The sequence below is a fragment of the Myxine glutinosa genome, chromosome 11 (assembly GCF_964187855.1).
Source record: "Myxine glutinosa chromosome 11, kmMyxGlut1.1, whole genome shotgun sequence".
NCBI classification, from domain to species: Eukaryota; Metazoa; Chordata; class Myxini; order Myxiniformes; family Myxinidae; genus Myxine; species Myxine glutinosa.
Genome location: NC_136271.1, coordinates 68,160,987 through 68,177,002, shown reverse-complemented (window position 1 = coordinate 68,177,002; position 16,016 = coordinate 68,160,987). Strand labels below are relative to the sequence as shown.

General features: G+C 43.9%; 1 protein-coding gene across 1 annotated transcript in view; it reads right to left on the bottom strand.

Moving 5' to 3' along the window:
• Nucleotides 1-569: 569 nt before the first annotated feature.
• Nucleotides 570-16,016, bottom strand: part of FRMD8 (FERM domain containing 8) — a 54,856-nt gene continuing 39,409 nt past the window's right edge. The window contains exons 10-11 of the mRNA XM_068130808.2: nucleotides 13,789-14,041; nucleotides 570-1,349 (exon numbers count right to left, since the gene is read on the bottom strand). Coding sequence (XP_067986909.2) covers nucleotides 1,165-1,349; nucleotides 13,789-14,041 — 438 coding nt within the window. The 3' untranslated portion in view covers nucleotides 570-1,164. The remainder of the gene's footprint in view (nucleotides 1,350-13,788; nucleotides 14,042-16,016) is intronic.

Genomic DNA, 16,016 nt, shown 5'->3' with positions numbered 1-16,016 from the left:
CAATAGCAGCAGCCAACGTGAGTTCTGGCTTTGTACTGGAAGTGCCATTCACAGATAGGACAGCAACTAGTGCAGTACATGATCCAGCTTGACATAAGCCTTACTACTTTATCCACTCAAGGATGTCGACGTCAGATTAAGTACTGTGCTTCACGCCATTAACATTTGACGGTGGACAGCATTCATGAAATGGACAACGGTTTTCCTCCTAACGTTCAGCCTTGCCTGGATAAACCTGATCCGAGTTCACCAAGCATGCCAAGTAGCCAGGCTGCATGGGTAGTTTGGGAAAAAGGCAGAAAACATAAATGATCAGCTGTATTACAGCAAAAATCGGATGTTCCGATTGTTACTCGTTTTGAAAATATATGCGCAGTTTAATAAGTAGTGCTTAAATTTATTTCACTTCTAAAAAAATTAAAAGCACCTTTTCAGCCCGACACCCATCCATTACAATCAATGTTAAAACATAGAACCTCAAGAAGCATTCCTTTTATCCCAAATTAAACTTTTTTGTATCCAGACGAGATGTCTTCGCATGGGCTTTCTCATTTAGTACGTTCAAAGAATAAAGATTCAAAAGTATTTATTGTAATAATTTGATAGTGAATAGTAGGATCTTTTTACGAGACTTGAAATAGATGTCTCTGATACAAAGCTCCATTACTATAGTTACAAAAGTGGTCATATACCCCCCTTTTGGGGCAGTATCTGAATTCCCGCTGTCAAAATACAAATTGAGCACACAAGGTAGCCAACAACGACAAAATGCTTTTTGGTTTAAGCAGAGGAAAGATAGGTTTTGCAACAACAGTACCAAGTCGCAATCGACAATATAAATATTGAAGTTGCAGCTACTATAAGACTCCAATGAAGTGCAGAAGCATTTTGCTGCAGGTACACAATCAGTCTGTTGTCCCTCATTTACATAAATGTAATTAAAGTTACATACTCGAAGGAATCAAAGATGCTTCGTCAGAGAAGGTCGTTTAAAGAACTTCATTATGAGCCCAGTAGTAACCAATGATATTGTAATCCATCTTGTTATAAGCAACCTGGTTTGTTTGGCAAAGTATTTCATTTCCATGAGTGACTATAACAGCTTTAAGGGACACAACCACCCAATTGCATTCGTTCATTCCAAAGGCCAACTTGTAATTAATCTCATTGGCTCAACCTTACAGTCCCCTCAATCTCTTCACTCTCTGCAGGAGTATAGACAACTTTTGTGCCTCCCCTTTGTTTTGTTTCCTCGTTTCCTGACTGTCCTTTCCTGCTGTGTGCATGTCCCAATCCACGGCTGAAAAATGAAGTTGAGCGACGTGGCTTGACTGGTTGAAGCTCTTGCCCTGTGCGGGATAAGAGATGCGTTTACAAAAAAAAGGGAACAAAATTACTTAAAGTAGTGCAAGAACTCAGTCCATTTTAAGCAATATGTCTACAAGTATCTGAATCACAGCACAGCTGGCGAGACTGAAAGTGCAACACTCAAAGGGCAAGGCCTAAGTGGCCGTCAGGTTTGTCGGGTGATAGAAGACATTTAGGGCCTCTTACGAGAAAGCCTCAAGGCCAGCTATTAAAAACATTGTGATAGAGGCCAAGAAATCCTCTGCACATTGACATGTCTACATCACATAATGGAAACAGTGAGGCAGTCACACCTTTAACATTAATATAATTAACATAAATGGTCAAAATGAGGAAAGTTATATTTAAAAAAGAAAAAGGAAAAAAAAGATTAGCCTTGTCAACTTATCGCTGCAGAAAAAACGAGGTCATAGACAACCATACCCCACGCAGTGTTCAGGTATCTACTTCAATTTCAAATTAACAACAATGATTTTGAAGATCGTTAAAAAAAGATTCCAGAAGTTTAGCACTATTGATGCAGTCTTATACACCACCCTGATTGAACATGTCCGTACTGCTAAAGGAAAGGTTTTTGAAAGTGTGGTTTGTGTTCTGCAGTGCTCAAGTATATATTTAAATTTAAATAAAATAAAGTTTTTAAAAGTTGTATAAATAAAAACACATTACAGGTTTTACCGCCGTTTTACCCAGTGTATATTACACCAGCACTTCCAACACATTATATTAGTTATTCGTGCCTGTTTTTTGTGTCCTTTATTATGTCCTTAAAAACACTAAATTTCTTGTTTGGAATGATTTTCAATTTTGTTTTAATGAAAGACAGGCAGACAGAGTAAAAATATTATCTCACGCCTCTGCGCATGTGCAATTGGGACAAATTCAGAACCAAAGTACTGCTAAGCTACAGGTTAGTTTTCCCATTCATGTGCCAATTTGAGTTCAAAATATAACATTCAATTTAAATAAGTTGTTCCTCGATCATAAACCGTCGTTTGTAGACAGACGGACATGAACAAACTGCTTTACTCCGCTTTTTGCTTCAATGGTGTGGGGTAAAAACTTTACATTTCAATGATGTCAATTTTTCACATTATGCTCCTTATAAGCTTTTTAAAGTCGGCACACTAGCTAAATTCAACGTTTTCACAAGATTATCATATTCTTATCACACGCGTGCGGCTTTAATATAGAACCCTGTATTGCTATCGTTTTGTTCAACAAAGCTGGTCTCCTGCCTTGTATGAACAAATGCAAGACAAACAAGTTGGGGTTGGCCTGTTGGTCTTTTCACCTGACCCAGTCAAAGCCTTCCCTGCCCACGTTATCCTACATACTGTCACTTTGCTCTTCCGAAGTAGATTCAGTGTGAACATTCTTTAGCTCTGCTTCAAGCCAGGTGCTACCTTAATTGTTAAAGTGGCTGGCTTAATACCTTGGGGTCTTGAGTTTTGAGCCCCTGCCATGCCGTTAAACAACACCAAGTAGGTCGACTTATCCTGACATCCTTCCGAGGTCAGCAAAATGAGTACCAGCTTACTGGTAACAGGGGGCATTGCATCAGCGGCACAGCCATGCTTCTAGCGATGATGCAACAAACAGCCATAGGTTGCACGTGAGATAATAATAAAGCTTTGCTTCTCTGTATTCTGGTACAAAATAATATGGTTCTATTCCAGTAGAAAGATCCATTGCTATGGCGATGAGTGTTAAAAAGTGGCGGCTCAGTAATAGTCTACTGGCACTGTGACATCACTTCCACAAGCACTTCCACCGGTGTACAATGTTACACAGTATATCTCAGAAACGAAACTGTCAAAATTTCTGTTCTACTCAAATCTCGGCCAAGGATTGCAGAAAATATTATGTGCGTTTGGATGAAATATACTATAAATGGATGAAGTGTGTGTATGGGTGTATGTGTGTATGTTTTTTGTGGAGTTCTACTGGAGCTTTCTGATATGGAATGCGATACACCTAAATGATCGTCATGATCTGCCGAGTTGATTCGGCTAATTAACTACAAATAATCTGGAGGAATTCCCATGTTTCGAAATGCATGCCATGTTAGGGCGGATAGAGCAGTTTAATAGGTCCTTCCATGGAATGGCATTCTAATTACAAAATAAATAACAAAAACAAGAACATTATAACAAACCATGTATTAAAAATACTAATAATATTAACAACAATACAAATAGTATATTTTGGCAATAATAACAAATGTATAATCCCCCCATGCCCTCTCATTGCCCTGGCCCAAGCACTTCTGGGCCTGGTGAAAGGCAAACTAATGCTCAAGCACTACAGTAGGCAGGTATGCTACAAGGCTGTGAAGACCAACGAAAGTTTGGACAAATGGGCCCACTGGTGTATTTAAATATCCGAACAAGTCAGTATTTATTGTTGGGTATAATTGCGCTTCAAAGGTCAAATGATTCTCTTTGTCAATTGGATACAATGTCAGATTGCACACTTTGTTGAATTAATAAAAGGTGGTACCCTCAGGCTGTTATTTTTATTTATTTATTTTTTTGTATACAGAGTCGAGGCTCGTGAAAGAGCTAACATTTATCAAACAAACAAATCAAACAAACAAGCAAACAAAGTATATAAAAAGGGGAGCGGTCGACAAGATGGGGAGAGAAGGGGAGGAAGCACACAAAACATTTGAGAGCAGGGACATCGGGAGATGTGTGGGAGGGAGAGGGCCTGGGGGGGGGGGGGCAGGATAGGTATAAAACGCAAGGACACCAAGGACTTCCAGGAAAGAAGTCGGCACCTCAAAAAGTGGATTTGGGGTGAAATTAGCGGGGGTAGAAAAGATCAAGGTTTTGGATTGGGGAAGATAAGAGATGGTGGTGAACAGCCGTTTTAAAGACTTGGAGGGAGGAGTGGGATTGAAGCGAGTGAGGGAGTTTGTTCCAGAGGCGGGAGAAAAGAGGAATGAAGGAGTGAAGGTGAGCAGATAGTCTTGATTTTGGCAGTTTAACCATAAGAGGGTTGCAGGCAGATCTTGTGCGACCTGTAGGAATATTTGGGGGACAGAGCCCAGAGAGAGCTGGGGGAGCAAGGCCGGAGTGGAGTCGGTAGAAGACGGAAAGACCACCAACCTGCCTGCGGTGAGTAAGTGAAAGGCCCTCGGAGATAGCGTCATCGCGGGAGATTCCAATGATTCTGAATGCTTTGGTTTCAACAGCGTGAAGACGAGCTAGGCGTGAGGCAGGAGTACCAGCCCAGAGGGGAGAGCAGTACTCCATTGAGCTGCGGATGAAAGCCTTGTATGTGGTGAGGAGCTCAGGTGTGCCAAGGAAGGACTTCGCACGATGGAGGATGCCCAGGATGCTCGATTTCCATCATTGGGTAAGCGTGGCACAATTAATAACCGCTTAGATCGGGTTTAGTCATCGATAACGGCTCGGGTCACGGGTTCGCTACCACTCGGCATATCCACCAACACCCGTGATTCGGGCGGGGCTTATTTCCTCGTTTCTGGGCGGTGCGAGTACTTAGGTATTAATGATTAGTCCTACGACCCTACTTCGCACTGTCCGGGAGGGACGTCATAGGTCCCGGGTCCCGTCGGCTCGTCAAAGACAAGGGGACTAATCCCCCCTCTTGGTAAGGGGAAAAGGCGGGCGCTGAGATCCGCAACAGTATGTATTGTTGCAGTTTTTAGAACCTTCACTTTATCAAATTTAGTATTAAAATCCCTTATAAGTAACCCGTCTACATTTCCCCTTAATTGGCTGTTAATTGAAATAAGTGCACCGTAGCTAGTCCATGTACAAGCACGTAGCCAATCATAGAACCTCTCTATAGTTATATCGTTATTCTGTGTTCTAGTTAAGGCTATGTTCCCACTAGTCGATCTTACGTTGCACCAAATCAAATAAGATAGATCCCCTTTTCGATGGCCCCAAAGCCTACATTTCCAACAGCATTCGCCTCCATTACGGCGTGGTCAGCTCGGAGAAGGGCGTGGCCCGCCCATCGTCATCAAAAGGTGGAGCCAGAAAGCCCTTACGACCAACCAGGCATCGGTGGGCATGGCTTGGTAGGGCGTGACCAGAAAGATCGAGCAGGTTTGTGAAGGTTCCAGGGCGTGGCTATATAACCCGTTACGGGAAGCCCCACCGGCAGATGATCGAGGGAGCCAGATGAGTGAGGGAGCACGCACTGAGAGATACGTGGAGGGAGGGGCATTGACCGAGTTGGGTTCTGAGGAGGAAGGCGCTTGCGAGAAGTACAAGCGAGAGGAGGGACGCTGCTTCCAACAGCCCCCAGCCGCGTGCAGCTCTGACGTGCTGTTTCAAGCAAACCTTGCTGTGTGGACCCGAGCGCGAAGAGTCGGCGGCCGCTCACTTCAACCCTGCCGTCCTGTACGGGATCGAACGTCATCCCTCCAGCTCTGTGGTCCCACTTTCTTCTCCCTCCAGCCAATCCTACCTGCAATTCCCTATTCGTGCGAGTCTGTTTGTGTTGTCCTGTCTGGGAATAAGTTAAGCCTGTATAAGCTTGCACTGTGTCTTCTGTAAATTACCTTCGTTCTTCCTCTTCTTTAGTCTTGTATATAGTAGTAAATAAATCCCTGTTATTTCTTACCCGTTTGGTTTCTTTCTCGTCCGATCGCTTTAGTGATTTCCCCATTGAGTTCCTGTGGCGCGATTTCGGCCAACGCTTAGAATCGGGTTTAGTCTTTGCTAACGGCTCGAACCGCGGACTGCTAACCCGCTCGGCAAATACCATCTTGTCCGTGGTTTCGAGCGGTACTTGTCTCCCTGTTTTGCGGAGGGATTGGTGAAGGTATTCGGGAGAACACCTTGACCAATAACCCTGATCAATCCCACCTCGCAAAGGAGCATTACAAGTACCAGGACCAGAGACGGCCGGCTCAACAGGCCAAGGGGATTAAACCCCCCTTGCTAAGGGGAGTGCCGTCGTCTGGATTCCATAACAGTATGTATGTCCCCTCAAACGTATACCAATCAGAGCTGAGAATCTGGTTACATGACAAGGTGATGTCATTACGCCTGATGTCATTACGGCCGTGTAGCGCCTGACTCTCCACACTCAGCCATTTTGATTATATGTATTCCGTTCATGCCAAACATATCGTCGAACCTGTCATATATCACAATCGCCATGCTCTACCTTGACGTTTTTCATTCAGTGTAAAACACAAACAAACAGATTGTTAAAATGAGCATCAAATATCGAAGCATTGGTGTTGCGTCTCTTACAACAATACGGTACGTATAGGCCTTAGGCGTTATGCTTCACCTTTGGACCGCTTCGGACAAATTAAGCCCAGGTTTCTTAATACAGTCGTGTATCGTTTCAGTAGTATCGTTTTCGTAATAATAATAATAATAATAATAATAATAATAATAATAGTGAGAATATAACCATAATACTTTAATTCCAATGTCGTGAATGGAAGGTTAGTGGATTGAAGCGGTGTATGGTTCATGATCAGTGATGAGCGTTGTTCGGCACAAATATTAATAACCGTGGAAGTAAGGAATTTGCCTCAGTTTTTTGATAGTAATATCATTTTCGAAATAATGATAACGTAACGTTAATATTATAGTACATCTAATCATAACACTTAATGGCAACAAAAAGGGTTGGCGGCAGGAAGGGCATCCGGCCGTAAAACATTGCTTCAAAAAGGGGACCAAAAAAATAACAACAACCACGGTCCCCAAAAAAGGCCAACCCCCGCTTGCGGGGAAAAATGGCCTCTAAAGGTGGGGGTTTTTTTATTATTATTATTATTATTATTTTTTTAATCATAACACTAATCCCTTTGTAGTGACTGCAAACGTACTAGAAGTTTAAATATATAATGTTCTCCATATTAAAAGAAGCGGCAGTTTTGTGTACGTTACGTCATTACGTCTATGATGTCATTACGACGGCTGCTCCACCGACCGACATTTTAATTTACAAGTAGGCCTACACCCGCGCTCACTACGGGAGCTGCTGAAAGGGTCATTCCTCTTTGGGGTACATAGATTACAGTCAATCTATGGTCGGGTTTCAAGAACATTGGGTGTGTTCATTTACCAAGTTTCTTGTGGAGAGATCACCAAGTGGTTTAAGCATTCGAGCAAGCACTCCATTCAAAACCCTTAAGGAATGGCTGGCTTGACAAGCGCTAGCTAGCTGCTTGGTAAATGAGCATACCTCCAATCCTTGTGAGGTATATAGATTACAGTAGATCTTTGCTCAGTTCTGAAAGTAAAACTTTCCTCATGGATGTCGAGATTCCTCCAAATTTCTTTGTTTAATGTTATAAACAGCATTAGCGACTGTTTAAAAAGCTAATCATGTGTGTTTGTGGGTTATATTTTACAAGCCCGGCTACGCCGCTGTTAGACTTTTGGTCTTGTTTTTCCAGGGAGCGGTTTTGGAGATATAAAGCTGCAACGTTTTTCATTTTTTCCAAGATGGTGCCCACACCACGTGACCGATGGCCACAATTATCATGAAAGAGTTATACAGGAGGAGGCAGGCACTCCTATGGTGAAAATTTCATGTCAATCGGACCAACGTTTTTTTTTTTGTTTGTTTGTTTGTTTGTTTGTTTGTATACAAGATCGAGGCTCGTGAAAGAGCGAACATTAATCACACAGAAAGACAAACAGACACATAAAACAAATAACATCGGGAGCGGTAGACAAGATGGGGAGAGAGGGGGAAGGACACAAACACAACATTTGAGAGCAGGGACCGAGAGAGATGGAGACATCGAGAGATCTGTGGGAGGGAGAGGGCTTTGGGGGGGAGGCATGTGAAGGGGGGGGGGGGGTGGGAGAGGTATAAACATATGGACACTGCCAGGATTTCCAGGAAAGAAGTTGGAATTTCAAACAAGGTGGATCTGGGGTGAATTAGTGGGGATAGAAAAGATCAAGGTTATGGATGGGGCAAGATAAGAGATGGTGGTGAACAGCTGTTTTAAAGACCTGGAGGGAGGAGAGGGATTGAAGGGAGTGTGGGAGTTTGTTCCACAGGCGGGAGAAAAGAGGAATGAAAGAGTGAAGGTGAGCAGAGAGCCGAGATTTCGGCAGTTTAACCATCAGAGGGTTGCTGGCAGATCTTGTGCGACCTGTAGGAATATTTGGGGGACAGAGCACAGAGAGAGCTGGGGGAGCAAGGCCGGAGAGGAGTCGGTGGAAGACAGAAAGACCACCTACCTGCCTGCGGTGAGTGAGTGAAAGGCCCTCAGAGATAGCTTCATCGCGGGAGATTCCAATGATTTTGAAAGCTTTGGATTCAACAGCGTGAAGCCGAGCCAGGTGTGAGGCAGGAGCACCAGCCCATAGGGGAGAACAGTATTCCATTGAGCTGCGGATGAAAGCCTTGTATGTGGTGAGGAGCTCAGGTGTGCCGAGGAAGGACTTCGCACGACGGAGGATGCCCAGTCGGCGACTGGCTTTGGAGGCCAGCTTGGAAATGTGGTTTTCCCAAGAAAGATCATGGCAGATAGTGAGACCCAAAAGCTTGAGCGACAGAACTTCTTGGAGAGGATTGTTGAGAAAGTAGATGGGAGGGTTGTCCAGTCGATCTTTTCGGAGAGACATAGTAAGAGAGTGAGATTTGTCAGGATTGAAAGACATGTTCCACTTGTTTGACCAGTCTGTGATTTTGTCCAGGTCTTCAGAGAGTGAGGAGGCTGCAGACTGCCGATCTGAGGGAAGAGGAATGGAGCGGCAGAGAGTGGAGTCATCAGCAAAGAGATAGAGAGGATTTTCCAGAGAGTCGGAGAGATCATTGATAAAGACCAGAAAAAGCACAGGGCCCAGCACACTTCCTTGGGGAACTCCAGCCTGAACAGGAAGGGGAGATGAGAGAAATCCATTCAGGGCCACACGTTGACTACGACCAGAGAGGAAGTCCGCAAGCCATGCATGGAGATTTCCATGGATACCATAGGAGGAGAGTTTGGTGAGCAGAGCTGGGTGCCAGACCGTATCAAAGGCCCGTGATATGTCAAGGGAGACAGCTCCCTTGATACGGTTGCAGATAAAACGAATTTTAAAGGGAATAAATGCCAGCGGAAGGGACATGCATACATACACACACACATACACTACCGGTCAAAAGTTTTAGAACACCTCAATTTTTCCAGTTTTTTTATTGAAAATTTACGCAGTTTAATGTCTCAATGTACACTGAAATTAAGCATAGAACAAATAAACAATTGGAGATAAAAAAGAAATCATAGAATAATTTTTTTAAACAAAATTTAATTTACATTTTTGACGCAGCAAAGTAGCCACCTTTTGCAGATATAACCGCCGAACACACTCGTGGCATTCTTTCTACAATGGAAATCAAATATTGTTCAGGAAGTTCTTCCCAACACTGTTGCAGAAGTTCCCACAAATGTGTTGCACTTGTAGGTTGCTTTGCTTTCACCCTTCTGTCCAGTTCATCCCAAACCAGCTCGATGGGGTTTAAGTCTGGAGACTGTGCTGGCCATTCCATGATTTGAATCCTACCGTCTTGTTGTTTTCCTCGAAGGTAGGTTTGACATAGCCTGGAGGTGTGTTTAGGGTCATTATCTTGCTGGAGGATGAATCCCTGACCAACTAAGCATATACCAGAGGGTATTGCATGGCGCTGCAAAAATGCTGTGGTAGCCCTTTTGGTTCAGGGTGCCACTCACTCTGTGCAAGTCGCTGACTCTGGATCCAGCAAAAGCGCCCCAGACCATCATGCTTCCTCCTCCATGTTTGACAGTTGGTGATGGTTCCATCCTTTCGCCTACTCGACGGTGTGCAAAAACCCTGCGTGATGAACCAAAGATTTCAAATTTTGATTCATGGGTCCATACGACCTTCTTCCAGTCTTCAGTAGTCCACTGGCGGTGCTTCATGGCCCAGGCAAGCCTCTTTTTCTTATTTTGCCATCTTAGCAATGGCTTTCTTACTGCCACTCGACCTGTCAAACCTGCAGCTCGAAGTCTTCTCTTCACAGTTGAAACCGAGACTTGCTTACTTCGACCAGTGTTAAGCTGTGCTTGAAGCTGTTGTCCTTTGAGCCGCCTATCATGCAAGCTGTTGACTCTCAGAAACTTGTCTTCTGATTCTGTTGTGGCTTTGCCAAACCTCTTCCTGTCAGAGTTTCCTCCAGTTTCCAATATACTACTTCCTACAGTGCTTACAGAGCGGTATTCAGGATTGCAAAGCAGATAGCGAAAGAGAGGTGTGATGTGATGGGGGTGAGTTGCTTGAAGGATGAAGTGGGACAAATCGTTGTGGACCCAGATGGACTTAAAGGAAGATGGAAAAGATATCTGGAAATGCTGTTGAATACAGAGAATGAATGGGATGGCAACATCGAGAGTAACCCAGTTTTAGGACCGGCAGAGAAGATAACTGAGAAGGAAGTTGAGGAAGCGATAAAAGCAATGAAGAGTAGAAAAGCGGGAGGGCCGACGGGAGTTGTGAGAGATATGTTGCAGGCAGCAGGAAGTTGGGTGTGAAGAGAATGACAGAGATCTGTAATCTTGTGGTGAAAGAAGGCCGCATTCCAGTGGATTGGGAACTGAGTACCCTCGTCCCTCTATACAAGGGGAAAGGTGACCCTCTGGAGTGTGGCTCGTACCGAGCGATAAAGTTATTGGAGCATGGAATGAAGGTATTGGAAAGGGTGTTGGAGAGGAGGATAAGGAAGAAGGTGAAGATCGACGAAATGCAGTTTGGATTTATGCCAGGAAGAGGAACGACAGACGCGCTCTTTATTGTGAGGCAGTTGCAGGAGAAGTACATGGAGAAGAGGAAGAAGTTGTTTCTTGGGTTTGTTGATCTGGAGAAAGCATTCGATAGGGTTCCACGCGAAGTATTGACATGGGCATTGAGGAAGTTAGAAGTGGAGGAATGGTTGATCAGAGTAGTGATGGCAATGTACAAAAGAGCACGCACAGCTGTAAGGACGAAGGGCGGGAACAGTGGTGAGTTTGAGGTGAAGGTGGGAGTGCATCAGGGGTCGGTACTAAGTCCACTACTATTTGTAGCTGTGATGGAGGTGCTGGCTCAGAACGTAAAGGAGGGTTTACTATGGGAGTTGTTGTATGCAGATGATCTGGTGTTGATTGCGGAAAGTATGGATGGACTGAAGGAAAAGATGAACAAGTGGAAGGAATGTATGGAGACAAAAGGTCTGAAGGTGAATATAGGAAAGACGAAGGTGATGGCAAGTGGTAAAGCATGTGGTGAAGTGGAAAGAACTGGGAAGTGGCCATGTGCTGTGTGCAGGAAGGGTGTCGGAGTGAACTCCATTCAATGTACAATGTGCGCTGAGTGGGTTCATCAAAAATGTAGTGGTCTGAGAGGGACATTAACCAGTGTGGCAGCTACATTCAAATGTAAGGTGTGCACAGAGGGAGCTGCAGATGGAGGAAATGTTGAGTTGGATCTTGGAGACGGCGTGAAGCTGGAAGGTGTGAAAACATTTTGCTACCTCGGAGACATGCTGAATGGAGAAGGTGGATCAGACTCGGCAACGGTTCCTAGAGTGAGATGTGCATGGAAGAAGTTTCGGGAACTGAGTGGCGTGCTGATGGAGGGGAGTGTCATTGAAGCTGAAGGGAAAGGTGTATGCTGCATGTGTGAGAAGTGTTATGATTTTTGGGAGCAAGACATGGGTCATGAATGTAGAGCAGCAACGAAGGCTGGAAAGGGTGGAAATGCGAATGGTTCGGTGGATGTGCGGAGTATCGTTGAGAGAGAGGAAGACAAATGATGAATTGCAAAAGATGATGGGAATAGAGCCTGTGATTGATGCTGTGAAGAGGAACAGGTTGAGATGGTTTGGTCATGTGTTGAGGAAGGATGAAACTGACTGGTTGAGAAGAGTGATGGAAATGAATGTAGAAGGAAGTAGAGGACGGGGAAGACCGAGCAAGACTTGGCTAAAGATGGTGGAAGAAGAAATGCGGGCAAGGGGGTTAACAAGGAGAGATGCAGAAAATAGGGCAAAATGTAGAAGATTGTCATGGGGACAGCAAGGCTAACCCCCACTCTAGCAGGGAAAATCGCCTTAAAATGCATGTTCTTGTTGTTGTTTCTACAGTGCAATATTGTCCAAATAATGCTTCAGAGGGTGTAATAACTAATAACAGTCTGTTTCAATACTGCTTTTATACAGACAGGGGGTTTGTAATCAAGTAATCAGCAGAGGTTTGGGACACCTGTAGGAATTGTTTGCATCAACTTTCAAGGCTTCATTTACTTACATTGCTGCAAAACAGCTGCAAGTTGTTAACCCATTTCTTATTCCCTGAAGAAGGCCTTTTTTTTTACAATATAACTGTGCAATTTACATTATTTTCCCGTTTTTGCTAACCTAAACTTTTTTTTCAAACCTCGAGCAGTTTACTGCTTACCTTTGTGCCATTTCAGGTTATTCACTGGACATTAAACTGCGTAAATTCCAATAAAAACTGGAAAAATTGAGGTGTTCTAAAACTTTAGACCGGTCGTGTACATACATAACATACATACATATATACGATGGACAGACAAATGCTGTTCCTACGGGCTACACAGTTGGGGGGGTGGGGGGGAAAGCTGCAAAATTGTTGATCCTCATTTAAATTTATATATGTGGGAATATTACATGCCCAGACCAGGAATCGAACCCAGGTCATCTGGAAAACCGCAAGAGTTCTCTGCCATCTGAGCTATCTGGGTGACCCTGACGAGCATGCAATTTTCCCACACATGTGGTTTCCACTCTTTCCATCAATGCTTCCGGGGCACTCGCTGCCAACCATAGGAACACCAACGTCCTGAGCACAAGAGGGTCTTCCTCCAATGAGGGGGCGGGGGGGAACCCATGTCCTCTATTATAAACACCACTGGGGGCACAGTGAAGCAATTAAATTAATGAACAGGATTAAATAATTAAATTGATATATGTGGGAAAGTTAATTGATCCTCTTTTGGAATTTTGGAATAAATGAAAGTGGAAATTCTCACAAGAAAAATGTAGAGATATGCTCAGTTTACAATGGCAGTGACAAAAACTCCTCAAAATAGCAAGGTCCCACATAGTTGTGTTCGTACGAGGGGTGGAATGGGGGAAGCGGGAGGGGGAGGATATGAGAGTTTCACTTTCTCAAGCACTCCAAATAAGGATGTACGATTGAGCTAACAGATAATTATCCAGCTCAGAGACAAAACAACTTTACATTGCTCACTAATGATAAAAAAATATATACATACAAAGTCAGCATCACAACAAGTGAATGGTTTTCTCTAGCTTCTGATTTATTAATAAAAACTGCATTTGCATATAGATAGTAAGTAATACATGAACTTGGTAGAAGGTCAAATTGTCATGAGATGCTCATTATGATAGGCAGCACTAAACCGATTATACAGTACAATAAAAAATTCTCACCATCCTCCACATAGGCAATGGTGGAGAGGAGCTCAGGCCGGTCGCTGAGCACACTGCGCTTTCGTGATGGTTTCCGTTGTGTCTCCTTGGACTCGGTTAGTCTGTTGACTACACAAACGCCCTCGCCTTTGTTTGTACTTGCAGAGTTGAGTTCGCCACAATCAGATGGACAAGCAGTTGGAGTTGTATTACAGTCAGTTTCTTCTTGGGCCAGCTCAATGCAATGTTGGATCATACCACTCATAAGCTCTGCCTGATTAGTGAAGGAAAGAAGAAAATACCAACAATGGAATTATATGTGATCATGAAAATGTTTTTTTTCTGATGAATGCAAATCTGACACTAGTTGTAATAAATAGCAGCGCAAAGCGGGCATAACCCCTCAGCCCATGCATGGTGAAAGGAAGCCGTGGTGGCCATATTGAAAATCGCAGCACGTACATTTTAGAAAGGCACCTTCCTCTACTCAACCCCAACACACACTGCAAACATGGATTTAATCGGAAAAGCCGTTCTGCTCGAAATTGACGGAAACCAATTTCAAGATGGCTACCGTGGCGGCCATATTGAAAATCGCAGCGTGCCCATTTTCGAAACGAACCTTCCTCTACTCAACCCCAACACACACTGCAAAAATGAATTTAATCGGACAAGCCGTTCTCCTCGAAATTGACAGAAACCAAAAGTTGACGGCCGCCCGGACGCCCGCCCGGACGACATCCCCGACGACAATACCCCTTAGCCAATTGGGCTGAGGGGTGAAAAGGAGCTGCACCATCCCTGTAAAAAGGTTGATAATTTCATTAAAAAACAGTAGATATGAGATTGGGCTTGGAGAATGGCCGAGAGGTACGCACACTCGCCTCAAAGCTGTATAGCCTGTGTTTGAATCCAGACACACCTATAAACTGTCAGTTCGGTATTCCACAGGCAGGGCGATTCATCAATGTGTGTGCCCATCCCTCGGATGGACTTTAAACTGGGTGTCTGGTCTGCCGGCATTAGTTGGTGGATGTTAAAGATTTCACGGTGTGCTTCTCAAAGAATAAGTGAGCTATCGCCAGTACCCTGAACAAATTACAAATTCCTGCCCTGACTTCCTGAGCCTGAGTGGCGACCGAACCAAGATTGTAGCCTTATAACTGCTTTGGCAGCACCAACGTCCTGTAAAACGTATGTTACATGATGATATGAAATTGTATTTCATATTTTTCTTTCTCCAGTTAAGGCTCATAGAACAGCTGGCAAGCATACACTCACACAGCCATCGACCTTTGTGGAAGTTACTTCCCGGAACAGGCTGGATGTTGTCTGTTTTGTCCCAACAGTCAGCGGGGAACCCTTAGAGAGGAGTGTCCCTCACAAAAGGTTATCTGTGGTCTAAATTCTGAGCATAAAGTACCCTTTACAAAGCCTTTGGGAGGACTTGGCCAGGGTTAGAAATAGAAACTCCATTATGTTTCAGTAGAGGATAATGGATTAAACAGCCACTTATCAAGGAAAGAGCACAGAGGGGAACAAAAAAAAGGTTCATGAAGTTTCGGCAGGATAATTTGAATAAAGCAATGCATACAAGTGCTTGCAAACACCAAAATGTAGCTCAGGTCTTGGATGGCTACAACATTGCTCAATCAGACTGCTCCCACACCTTGAAGTGTTTCATTTCATTACAGACTATATTTTGAACACAAGTGAGAGACAAATACAAAAGCTGGTCGAGCTCACGTACATGGTACATTCCCCTCTCTTCTCCCAATCTATCTCTCTCAACTACCCATAACTATAATTTTTTCTCAGCAACCTCCCATCTTTTAAAATTAATGTACTCTTAATGCTCTCTTCTGCAGATGCGTCAGAGAGTTGAGCATTTGCACGAATATCACATTAGTCTTGTGACAGTGCAATACCATTCATCTGATATCTGAAGTTCAACTTGTGTCTTTCGTGGATCAGTACAAGTCACATTCATGTTGCTGGGGGTGGGAAGTGCGGGTCTCATTGGTCAAAACAAGAAAATCATTGAACTCTAAAATTTTATATTGGGTCTTTTCTGGTGGGCCCCTTTTGCAATCTTTCAGCTTTGCTTAAGTGGGAAACACAGGAATGTGCGATGGTATGCAATCGACTTTGCTCTAGTTTCCTGTTTAAAAAGGACTGAGGCCGAGTGTAAACCTATGGGAGGCACTGAAATTTTAAGCCTCCTAGCGAGCTAGGTTTGCACCAAATTG